The sequence below is a fragment of the Somniosus microcephalus genome, chromosome 30 (genome assembly GCF_052327205.1).
Source record: "Somniosus microcephalus isolate GS21.2 chromosome 30, FLI_Smic_1.0, whole genome shotgun sequence".
Taxonomy (NCBI): Eukaryota; Metazoa; Chordata; class Chondrichthyes; order Squaliformes; family Somniosidae; genus Somniosus; species Somniosus microcephalus.
The window spans coordinates 39410616-39423189 of NC_141016.1; the positions used below are offsets into that span (position 1 = coordinate 39410616).

General features: G+C 46.4%; 1 protein-coding gene across 1 annotated transcript in view; it reads left to right on the top strand.

The window, feature by feature from the left end:
• Nucleotides 1-6405, top strand: part of mxd1 (MAX dimerization protein 1) — a 44199-nt gene extending 37794 nt beyond the window's left edge. The window contains exon 6 of the mRNA XM_085971356.1: nt 115-6405. Coding sequence (XP_085827482.1) covers nt 115-314 — 200 coding nt within the window. The 3' untranslated portion in view covers nt 315-6405. The remainder of the gene's footprint in view (nt 1-114) is intronic.
• The last annotated feature ends 6169 nt before the right edge of the window (nt 6406-12574 follow it).

Below are 12574 nucleotides of genomic sequence, written 5' to 3' on the forward strand. Positions count from 1 at the left end.
TCTGTACACTAATAACGAGAGTGGAATCTAAAATGGTCGCCTGAGCAAAATGGATGGGCAAAACTTCTGGCTGCTTTTGAACGTGATAAAACGTGATCTTTTTGTTTCCTGCAGAAGAAATCGATGTGGACGTGGAGAGCGTGGAGAGCACGGAGTACCTGTCGGGAGACCTGGACTGGAGCAATAGCAGTGTGAGTGACTCTGACGAGCAGATCAGTGTGAGGAGTGGCTGCAGCGACGAGGGATACTTCAGTACTGGTATCAAGAGAATGAAACTGCCCCCAGCCCCTCACAAGGCCCACACCAGCCTATAAGGAAAACCAGCCCAGTCGGAAGCTTCTTTCACACGACGCATTGCTACTCCATGGTTGGACTTAGTGTTCAGTAGCACAACATGTCTTTTTCTCCGCCATTCACCACGCATTATTGCCTCCTTCTACTTCAAAGATGCCCTGAAGAAAATGCACCTCATTTTAAGAACGGAGCAAAGTTCAGAGGATTGGAGGTGGAGAGGAAGAGTGAATGTCTCTCTGAAGGCACGTCTCACATATTCGCTGGTCTAGCTTTTCTTCAATGTGCTCGTTCTTGCACACGTGTTCGGTTTTCCACTTGTCCCACCAAACCCAACCCCACCCCCTTTCCCAATTCCATTTGGAGACACTTCTAATGCTTGCGTCAGTGTAGGGAAAGAGCTGTTAAACAGCTGCAAGAGCGTGTCGCAGGGTGCTGCAGAACGCCACATGTTAGTCTGTAAACAAATTTCAGCCAGGGCCTCTGAGTGGCCATTTAGGATGACGCTGGTCTTGTCTTACTCACATTTTCAAGCTTAAGCCCGTTTATGATACGAGAGGGGTTACCTCATGTTTTCAACAAATTCAGCATAACTTTTTAGAGCAAAAATGCATCAACTTTTATATAAATCTAAATATGTATTAATTAATATGGGTTTATTTATAACACTGTTTGTTATAAATCAATACTGGGTGAATCACATGCATTTTATTGGATTGGGTGCGCTGGCCATTTCTTCCCCCCCCCCCCCCCCGTGCGCTCTATTTTAGGAGATGGATATGCTGCATGTAATCATTCCTGCTTGAGGTAAACAAAAATCATCAAACCTATTCCTGGAACAGAAGTGGAAACCCTGTGTGGAAACCTGTCTTTAAATATTAAACTCTCAAGTCCGAGAGGCCTCCTGACAAAAAACAAGAAAGCTGCACTTTGAAGATGGTTTGTTTGAATTCGCTGACACTAGTCTGCCTGAGAATTCTCCACAGCCCATCTGTGTTCCAAGATTGCCTCAAATCCCACTGCAAAGGATTTTGAAAATATTGGTACCATAAATGTCCCTAATGACTGTAAATATACCTTTTCCATTTTAATTTGAAGTTGAGTCTCAGACTCTAGGTCTTTCTGTTGTGTGCTGTGCCTTCTGAGTTTGGTAATAGTTTTTGGCCTGTGTTTAGTTCCTCGGGAAGGTCCCTCCCGTATTACTGCGAGGGGCCATTCTCCAAGTGGCCCACGTTTAAGTTATCCTTGAAATTTGGCTGAAGACTGTGGGTGTTCCACAGGATAAGGCAATCTAAGTGCACATGGGGGATGAACAAGAGTGCTGGATAGGCAGAACTCAGTTGACATTGGGCTGCATGATGCTCGGGATCCATGCAGCCCAAGGTCACTTGCATGTTACCCATGTAAGCTGCAGAGTCCCCGTTCTGTATTCACTTTATGTTAAGCAGTCTTCTTGCATCACGGGTCTCGAGCTGACACTTCTCACCAGTTCCAGTAGGCTTGCCTGTTCGCATTCCTGCTGCAATGCTGGAGAGGTGACAGCAGCTTGTTGGATGCACAAACCACTGGTGTTCAATGGAGTGTGCGTTAAATAAATCTCCGTGCTCTGCTTCAGTGAGTCTGGAAGTCCGAGGTTAATCCATAGTGCCGCAGTGCTCTTGTGAAAGTAGACAAATGCACTTGATGTTGGCCACAGACGATGTTGGTGAGCTGACTGTTTACTATTAATGCTGTACAGACCAAACTCCGATTTCCATTTGTCTTGGAGAGAAGTGAAGGCCATCCTGGCTTTTCAATATCTTTCTCTCCATAGCTTGTTTTTAATCGATTTACTTATAGTCTGATTATTTCTTTAGCCCATCCACACGTTGTACTGTGTAAAGGGATACTTGCTCCCTTTCCTGTTTGAAAACAGTACACGTTTGTATTTTTGAAGGTTTAATTTCTCCGTGTGTGTACAAGTACTTGTGTTTTGAAACCTAATCCTCGGTCCACTGTACTCAGTGAGCAAGGCAGGAGGGCATCTTAGAAAAAGGGCCTGTTCTTGTGTTACTGAAATCCTCTGTTTTGTCTTTGCACTCCTTAAGTGATACCTGCACTCAAAGATCTTCTGTCTACAGCAGTTCCAATGCAGTTTCTGGCTGTTAATAATAATTCGAAGGCAAAATGAGCTCCGAGTTCAAAAAGAACATAACTGGTACAAAGGGCTAGTTGTAGTTTTAAAGAAGTTGTACCCTTTCTCATCAGCATAGACACAGCCAGCAGTTTACCTTAGTGGCAGGCCACTTGTACCCATGTGTTGCTTGTGGCAACAGTTCAATTATTAACACTTTTGTGACAGTCGCACAAAAACACATATAGAAGTCGGTGTCTCGGAGACCACCTGCTTGTAGCAACCAGCAAACATCTGTTACAACAATGAATTCCAGATTCTCTCTCCGGCCTGTATCAGGACATTCTCTTCAGGGCCACTAAACTCGGTCCAGAAAGGCAGCTGAACAAAGTGGCTTGACTGCAACTCTAGCCTTAGCTAGGTCTTCATAGGAATGGGACCAGTGTTAAAATTGAACTCTTTGTGTTTCTGATGTACTGTATTTTAGGCACTGATGCCACGCTTGAGGTTTATCAAGTGTGCAGCATCATGGTGCTGGTGCCAGCCCAAACTCACTGGGTGCGAGGCTGCCTCTAACGGGTGGTCTTGCAGCTGTAGCAAAGCCTGCCTGTTTGATTTTTATCATCTTGCTCATCTTTTACATTAGCGCTTCACAATCAGAAACTACATCAGGAGGCTGGTGACTTACTCCGAGGTTGCATGTGGAGCTCTTTCACTTCCCAGCTCTTACACCTCTCCCCCCCCCCATTGCACAGGGTGTCAGCACTGTCCCCAGCGGCCGCACTGTCCCCAGCAGTTTCAATGGCTTGCCCTGGTTACAAAGTGAAAGAAACTGCTCGCACTTCCCTCCCACCAGCATAAAAGCCCCTGTGAAGATGATAGAGCATGCCGCTGGCACCCTAACTATAGCATTAGTGGCTCACTGACTGCCTCGGGGTGGTGGAGGAAAGCACCACCAGCATAAATCAGTGAGCGGAACCATGTGGCAGGCACAGAAACTCGGCCCAGAGGTCTGTATGCCATTACTGATCACATCAGTATAAATTTCTTAAATTTGTGGACAGCGATTTGGTACAATTTTTTTCACCTGCTGGGTTTAAAGTGAATGCTGAGCGTTCCGCACATTGTACCAATTGTCACTGCCGAGCAGAGACAATACATGCAGGTTTTTTTCAAAATGGTCATCTGTTTCCAGCTGTACCGCTCTTTTTTTTCTAGATTGAGTTTCTAGTTGTGTATGTGATGCACCAACCCCCGTCCCACGATTGCACTAATCTCTTTCTCACTAATGATGGGCACGTAAGGATTTTTCTACTTGAAGCTGCACAATTTTCCCGTTTTTCTGTTGTAATTGCTGATTAATGAGGTCAAATTTAAATGAATGCATCAAAAACAAAACACTTTATGCAGTGTTGCCACTAGGCTTAAAGCTGCAGGAAAAATGTCACTCCTTAGAGAACCGTCTACTTTAATGTGTGATACTCTTAATTCACCCTCACCTTAAACTAACCCACCATTACCCTTGCTATCTGACCTGTAACCACCAGTACTTCACCATAGTGTTCTGGAGGTGAAAATACTCTGTCCAAACACAGAGCAGAATCTATAGCTGTACGGCTGAGTACTAAAAATGCCTACAGTGAGCCATGTGTAAATTTTGCACGTCCGCCATTACACTTTACTGAAGCCCCGGTGATGAGATAATGAAATGATATATGCCATGATGATGACATGATGAATTTTCAATATTTTCCCAACCAAAATGCACTATCGGCATAACAAATTGAACAGTGTAAGCCTGGTGGCGGGTGGTACAAGACCCAGTTTGTTTCCTGTGCAGATTGCAATTACAAAGTGTCTTCATCGACTTTGCCGAGTTACTTTTCCTCCCCCTGAAGTATCTGTTTCCATCTGTCGTTGTTGGAATAAGCCTGCCTTTTTGTATCTGAATTGAGGATTTTTGGAAATGCAGTACAAAACGCTGTAGAGCATTGTGAGGAATATATGATGGATTTATACCGTTTCATAATGGTGAAATTGTGCCTTCTCCCCTGTTGCATTTTTAATACTGAAATTTGTACTTCGCAGTTTGTACATTTAAAATGGACAGAGAGCCTGTTTCTGGGTCAGTTCCTGAGTCCCTTTTTAATACTAAACTCTCAGGTTTTGACACTGACTATACCTGATAAACAGACTCGACCTTGCTCGTTTAGATTGGACTATGGCCAAATTGCTATCAGTAATTTAGTTGCCAGTGCAATAGTGTGACAGAATACTTCAGAGCTGACTGATACCGGTTTTGTCCTTTTGGCTTTCTTTTTGTAAATGTTGCACTTACTGTGTAGACTGATGAGTTTAAGAATACCAAAATCCTTGTATGTTCTTGGGCACTTCAGTTCTGTGGGTCTGTTGTGAATGTTTTAGTCAATCTTCCATAGTCCTGTACCAGGGGAGTCAAGACCAGTTGTAGTCCAGGTGAAGTGGGGTTAGATAGCGTGTGTAATCCGGTCCCCATTTTGCAGTCATACATTCTGTCCTTTATTTTATTTTTCCATTCAAAGTCCGATGTCCACACTTCGAATAGAAACTGCTTCTAAACTGGTCACACTGTAATTATACCCTCTTGCCAATGGCCGTTGGCAAGTCACTAATAATTGCAGTGTAACTGGATTCAGGAAGTGACGAGAAGAAGCACTTTGTCTCTTCAGCACCAAAGAAATCCAGTTCTAAAAAGCTGGCTTCATCTGTTCATCTAAAACATTCTGAAATAACATGGCGTCGTTGGGGTACGGGGCCTTGTTCCCATAACTCCTCTGTGCCATTATGTGGAGAAAATCAAACCATTTACAGTCAGTCCTGTTCGACCAGCTAGCTGTAAAGCAATGCTTGGTGTCAAGTAGTCTATATGGCCTCTGGGTCAGTTTAATCCAAAGAGTGCAAGATTCGAGAAATAGTGAGGAAAGGAACCGATTAGTGGCCGAGGGAATGTGCTGTGTTTCTCCATGTTCCTCCAGAAACCCCATTGACTGCTGGCTGGCATACTCGCTGGAGGAATTGGCACAGATTACAGGTACTGCCACATCTCACAGACCAGACCAGCAGAAACAAACAATCTGCTGAGTGCCTGACAACAGACATCCACGTGGCTTTGGTAAACTGTGCTCTAGCTATTTTAATATTGCCTTCAGTCTGGCTGTCTTCCAGTTCCTACAACAGACTTTATCCCTTTTATCAGCCTTTCAAAGCCTGCATTTAAAAAAAAACCAACACCGAAGCAAGTTTGCTTAACAGTGAATGGCATAGTCACATGCGGGAGGGGCAGGATTACAGATGCAGTAGTGGGGGGGCAGGGGGAAGGAGGAGAGGAAGACTGATGGGATTAATTTTGAAAGCAAAATGGATGGACAAAGGCCAACCTGGAACCAGCTGCAGGTGACCTGCCTCCCTCACCTATGAAGACACCACCTATCTCCATGGTTCAGGTAGGGATCAGGATTATGGGGGATTGTAGGTGTGATCCTCTGTACTCTGCTCATTAACCACATTGGCCATTGGTTTGTTGAATAAATCTATTGTGCCACCTTTGGGCCTAGTAGAAATAGCTATTCTCCAGCTACCCTATTCGTTTCAATCCAGGCTGCCGGTCTCCCTCACTGATGTCTCTTCCCAGTATTCTTCCACTTCCTCCCTCCTAAACTGGGATAATGAGAAACTGGATCAGTTGGAAAAAATGAACTTTTAAATGTAAGCTGAAGATTCAAGTATGAACCTGTACAAGGGGTCAACAGAGGGAAGGGCACAATTCTTTATTTTTCACACTCTGATTATTGTAAGTACCCTGTATTTTTCCCCCCTCAAGACCATACAGTGGTGCTTATTATTCCAGGCAGCACGTGTATTTTTAAGCTACTGTATGTTAGAAGACATGTTGCTGTGTGTATGTATACTTAATGTATTGTTCAACTGTTGTATAAAATTAAAAAAAACAATTTATTTCATTATTATGTTGTCCCTGTTGTGATGTGTAAGGAGTGGTGTGATTTTTGTACTCCACAATTATGGTCCCTTATCTCCAGTCATCTCTTGTGGTACATTGGCACAGTCTTGTACTGCAGGCTTGAAACAATCCCAGCACTGCTGCCCACTTGGGGAGCACGCAGTGGGTTGCAAACAAAACTAGTGAGAATCTGCCGGTCCTTTTCATTCACCAACTGACCCTTGCTAGTTTTTCAGGTACAGAGCACATCAGCAGTACATGGCAAAAATCATAGTTCCTCCTGTAAAGATGCCCGTGAGTACGTAGGAGGAGCTGGGTGGCGCAGTGGCTTAGACTCTGGCCTTTCACCTTCTGAGATTGGTTCAAGTCCAACCCAAATTGATAGGATCTAAGTCTATCTCCTGGCTGTAAAGGTCCGATATGAGATGAGTTTTGGCAAGTCTTACGAACATACAAAATTGACGGGCCATCTGGTCCCTCAAGCCTGCCCTACACCATGATGGCTGGACCCTTCTCTGGGAGAAGAAGAACTGCCTAACATTCAGTCTGTTCCTACTCTTAGATAGTTTAAACTCCTGTTCTCTGGTCCGTCCCAATCTTCATCAAGCTTGAGTGGGCAAAGGCCGACAGCACAAACCCATTACTAATTGCCAATGTTGCTCCATGAGGCTGCAGGATGGCAAGTGTAGGAAACGGAAAAAATGTTCCCAATCGGTAGGCGGGAGGGGGGTCAACGTGAAGTTCGGGCTGAGGCTTGTTGGTGTGGAGTTGCAGGAGCTTTACTCGGCATCTGGCTGGGCTGTGCCTGACTCGGATGTGCTTATTGCTCACATTTGGGTGCCTCAAATGGGAAAAAGTTCTGCTCCCAGCACTAACATCCCCTCATCTTAATGAGCAGAAGATTGGAGAGTTGATGCAGCTTTACGCACCGAGCAATGAGACACAAGTGGTTCTGGACCAAGCCCAGTGGGTTAAGTTGGTGTACAAGCAACCTACTTAAATTGGTGTGTCCACAGTTGGGTTGTAGTGATCTCCTTGCGTTGGGTCTCAAGGGAATGTTGTAGCTCGCTCCATTCCTGCAGTCACCATTGAATAGGCCACTGTGCACCGGTTCCTTGAGAGTCTATTTGCAGTATTCATGCATTATCGAAGCATTACTGCCTTCAAATGTCTGGAACATGATAACCAAGGTGACCTGAAGTTTTGAGACCCACCTCAATTACAATTGTGAAATTCTTCCTTGAAGGTGCAACAGAGTAGGAAGACTGGTACATTGTGGAGCATCTGTGAGGACTTCATCATTTGAAATTCAACCTTTACATGCAAAGTTTTTTTTAGATCAACCCCTTGTCACTGTTCAGCCGTGTCTGGCTTGCTGTGTGCCTCGCTGTATTTTAAAAGTTCCATTCTTGCACTCGACTGTTTCACCACATTCCTAATGTTAGTTGGACAGTCGGTGTATGATCTTTCGTTACACCAGGTTTGTACTGGCACAATTTCGTGCTCTTGCAGCTGGTTGAATTCCTAAAAGAAAGACTTTCACGACCTCAGGACGTCCCAAATGCTTCACCGTCAATGAAGTACGTTTTGAAGTGCAATCACTGTTGTAATGTAGGAAACGTGGCAACCACTGTGCGCATAGCAAGCTCCCACAAACAACAATGTGATAATGACCAGATAATTTGTTTTTAAAGAAAGAATTGCATTTATATAGCACCTTTCATGACCACCGGACGTATCAAAGCACTTTACAGTCAATGAAGTACTTTTTGAAGGTGGAGTCACTGTTGTAATGTGGGAAACGTGACAGCCAATTTGCGCACAGCAAGCTCCCACAAACAACAATGTGATAATGACCAGATAATTGATTTTAATGATGTTGATTGAGGGATAAATGTTGGCCAGGATACAGGGGATAACTCCCCTGCTCCTCTTCAAAATAGTGCCATGGGATCTTTTACGTCACCTGAGGCCTCGGTTTAACGTCTCATCCGAAAGACGGTACCCCTGACAGTGCAGCACTCCCTCAGCACTGCACTGGAGTGTCAGCCTAGCTTTAGGTGCTCAAGCCCCTGGGACTTGAACCCACGACCTTCTGACTCATAGGCGAGGGTGCTACCAACTTTTTTATTACTTTATTGGACATTAAGAACATTTACAACATCGTGATCATTTCATTGTATGATACAAATCAATTCCGCCGCTCTGCACAGCCATTCCGCCACCACATTTTAACATCAAAACCTGAAGTTTAATTTGTCTCCTGTAACATATATTAATCAATTGTACTTTAAAAATTGGTTGTAAAATACTGTCCTTAAATTCCTTTCTGAATATAACATCCACAGAGCCTTATAATGATCTTTTAGCTTATATTTAAAAGACTCTTTTAGATTGATTCTCCTCCCCTTAAAAAACAGAGCATTCCTTCTTTGCACAATCACGAATCTAGCAAAACTGAACATTAAATTAATTGCCGCTCCGCTAGACTCTGGCAGACTCTCCTGCAATCCCCATCTCAAAATTGTGAGCGGGGTGGATTGGATTCTGTGTGATCGGGTGGATTGGATTCTGTATGATCGGGTGGATTGGAGTCTGTGTGAGCCGGGTGGATTGGCGTCTGTGTGAGCGGGGTGGATTGGATTCTGTGTGATCGGGTGGATTGGAGTCTGTGTGATCGGGTGGATTGGAGTCTGTGTGATCAGGTGGATTGGAGTCTGTGAGCCGGGTGGATTGGAGTCTGTGTGATCGGGTGGATTGGAGTCTGTGTGATCGGGTGGATTGGCGTCTGTGTGAGCCGGGTGGATTGGAGTCTGTGAGCCGGGTGGATTGGAGTCTGTGTGAGCCGGGTGGATTGGAGTCTTGTAGGATTCGCAAAATTGGACTTTGTATTAATAAGGGTCAAATGGCAGAAGAGCCCATGATTTTAAAGACTGTTTTAAAAGAAACCCAGAAAAAGGGGCATACAAAATGGCCACCATACCATGTGACCGGCTTATTGGGACACTTTAAAATGGTTCCTGCGAATCCTCAGATAGCTTTGTGGATTCAACCCACAGCAATTTCTGGAAGCCGTTCCTGAGAGAACGAAACCAGACCCACACATATACATATGGATTAGATGCAGATCCAGTCAAGATCGGCCTGGAGACAGAGGCCATCTAAATGTTGACCCAGACAAAAGGGGACAATTTCATATTCATGAGAACAGCACCCAGGACTAGATAACGAGATCAGCAGGACATTAAAAACAATGACGGTCATTCCAGACCAGAGATGGGCCTTTACCGGCCATCGAAAACATTAAAATATATAATAACTACCCCGCTGTGCTCCCAGCCCGCCAAAAGTTAAACAAAGACTAACCTGATTTTGGGCAGGAAGTGGAGACTGCTGAAGAAAGGTATAACTGGAGGAGTTGGAGTGGTAGGGGCACTCACTCAGAGGACGCAGAGCTTACGCAGACACTCGGGGAAACTCTGAAGGAGACACCGGAGTTGTAGTTGGAGACAGCAGTGGGTGAAGAGGAGTCGCTTCGGGAGAAGATCAGCAAACTCCTCTCCACCACCGGAGGAGGAAGAAGAATTAAGCCAACATCAAGAAGGCCGCTCGAGCCGGCGTCCCGCCCCGGGGAAACACATCGGGAGATCATTGACCATCCCCGGGCCGTTGCCGGAACGAGAAGGCCATCGACACAACTTGGGAGAAGAAACAAAAAAATAAAACCCCAAGAGAAGAAACCTTCCAGCCACTCCGGCTCGAAAAGAAACAGTAACGAACCAAGGAAATCTATGGGAGCCGGCCCAAGGCTCCTCTGACCAGGGTCGAGCCGACGATCCTCGATCCCGCCGACATCCAGGCCCGCCGGTGCCCAGCCGCCCCCGACCCCCACCTCAGGAGAGAGGTGTGGCGCAGCTCGCAGGGCTTCCACGATCCACGAGGAGACGGAGCGCCTGAAGGGATCAAAACACAGACTTGATTTCAAAACCTTGCACTTCCCAGTGGGATTGGTGAGCATGTTTCTGGCCCTTCGCAATCAGATCTAGTTAGGTTTAATAAGGGGGTGGATTTAAGGGTACAATTAACATGAGTTGTTGTCCCTCGATGTTCCGTGTGTTTCCTTATTTCATGATGATCTTTGTAGAGTATAAGATGCCTGTATTTGCCTTAGTTAGTACTGTGTCGTTATGATTTGTTTGTGTGTTTTTCCCTCCCATGAGCTCCCGTATCTGTTTGCATTTGATTTGATATTTTTCCTTATGCAATAAAATTTCATTTTGTTTCATCAAACTTGGTCTACAAGAGTTTTCTCTACATTGTAGTTCCTGCCCCTAAGTCCAGAGTATAGAATCTAAGGGGCGAGTGGGTCGAACCACTCACGGTTTTACTGTGCAAGAGAGAGAGGCCTCTAGAGAGAGAAACCTCAGGGAAATCTCTCAAGGAAAACCCCTTACAGTCTGTGTGATCGGGTGGATTGGAGCCTGTGTGATCGGGTGGATTGGAGTCTGTGTGATCCGGTGGATTGGAGTCTGTGTGATCGGGTGGATTGGAGTCTGTGTGATCGGGTGGATTGGAGTCTGTGTGATCGGGTGGATTGGAGTCTGTGTGATCGGGTGGATTGGAGTCTGTGTGAGCCGGGTGGATTGGAGTCTGTGTGATCGGGTGGATTGGAGTCTGTGTGATCGGGTGGATTGGAGTCGGTGTGATCGGGTGGATTGGAGTCTGTGTGATCGGGTGAATTGGAGTCTGTGTGATCGGGTGGATTGGAGTCTGTGTGATCGGGTGGATTGGAGTCGGTGTGAGCCGGGTGGATTGGAGTCTGTGTGAGCCGGGTGGATTGGAGTCTCTGTGAGCCGGGTGGATTGGAGTCTGTGTGAGCAGGGTGGATTGCAGTCTGTGTGAGCCCGGTGGATTGGAGTCTGTGTGAGCCGGGTGGATTGGAGTCTGTGTGAGCAGGGTGGATTGCAGTCTGTGTGAGCCGGCTGCATTGCATTCTGTGTGATCGGGGGGATTGGAGTCTGTGTGATCGGGTGAATTGGAGGCTGTGTGAGCCGGGTGGATTGGAGTCAGTGTGATCAGGTGGATTGGTGTCTGTGTGATCGGGTGGATTGGAGTCAGTGTGATCGGGTGGATTGGAATCTGTGTGATCGGGTGGATTGGAGTCTGTGTGACCAGGTGGATTGAAGTCTGTGTGAGCCGGGTGGATTGGAGTCTGTGTGATCGGGTGGATTGGAGTCTGTGTGATCAGGTGGATTGGAGTCTGTGTGATCCGCTGGATTGGAGTCTGTGTGAGCCGGGTGGGTTGGAGTCTCTGTGATCGGGTGGATTGGAGTCTGTGTGATCGGGTGGATTGGAGTCTGTGCGTTCGGGTGCATTGGAGCCTGTATGATCGGTTGGATTTGAGTCTGTGTGAGCCGGGTGGATTGGAGTCTGTGTGAGCCGGGAGGATTGGAGTCTGTGTGAGCCGGATGGATTTTAGTCTGTGTGATCAGGTGGATTGGAGTCTGTGTGTTCGGGTGGATTGGAGTCTGTGTGATCGGGTGGATTTGAGTCTGTGTGATCAGGTGGATTTTAATCTGTGTGATCGGGTGGAGTGGAGTCTGTGTGATCGGGTGGATTGGAGTCTGTGTGATCATGTGGATTGGAGTCTGTGTGATCGGGTGGATTGGAGTCTGTGTGATCCGGTTGTTTGGAGTCTGTGTGATCGGGTGGATTGGAGTCTGTGTGATCGGGTGGATTGGAGCCTGTTAGCCGGGTGGATTGGAGTCTGTGTGATCGGGTGGATTGAAGTCTGTGTGATCGGGTGGATTGGAGTCTGTGTGATCGGGTGGATTGGAGTCTGTGTGATCCGGTTGTTTGGAGTCTGTGTGATCGGGTGGATTGGAGTCTGTGTGATCGGGTGCATTGGAGTCTGTGTGAGTCGGGAGGATTGGAGTCTGTGTGATCGGGTGGATTGGAGCCTGTTAGCCGGGTGGATTGGAGTCTGTGTGATCGGGTGGATTGGAGCCTGTGTTAGGGTGGATTGGAGTCTGTGTGATCGGGTGGATTGGAGTGTGTGTGATCGGATGGATTGGAGTTTGTGTGATCGGGTGAATTGGAGCCTGTGTTAGGGTGGATTGGAGTCTGTGTGATCGGGTGGATTGGAGTCTGTGTGATCGGGTGGATTGGAGTCT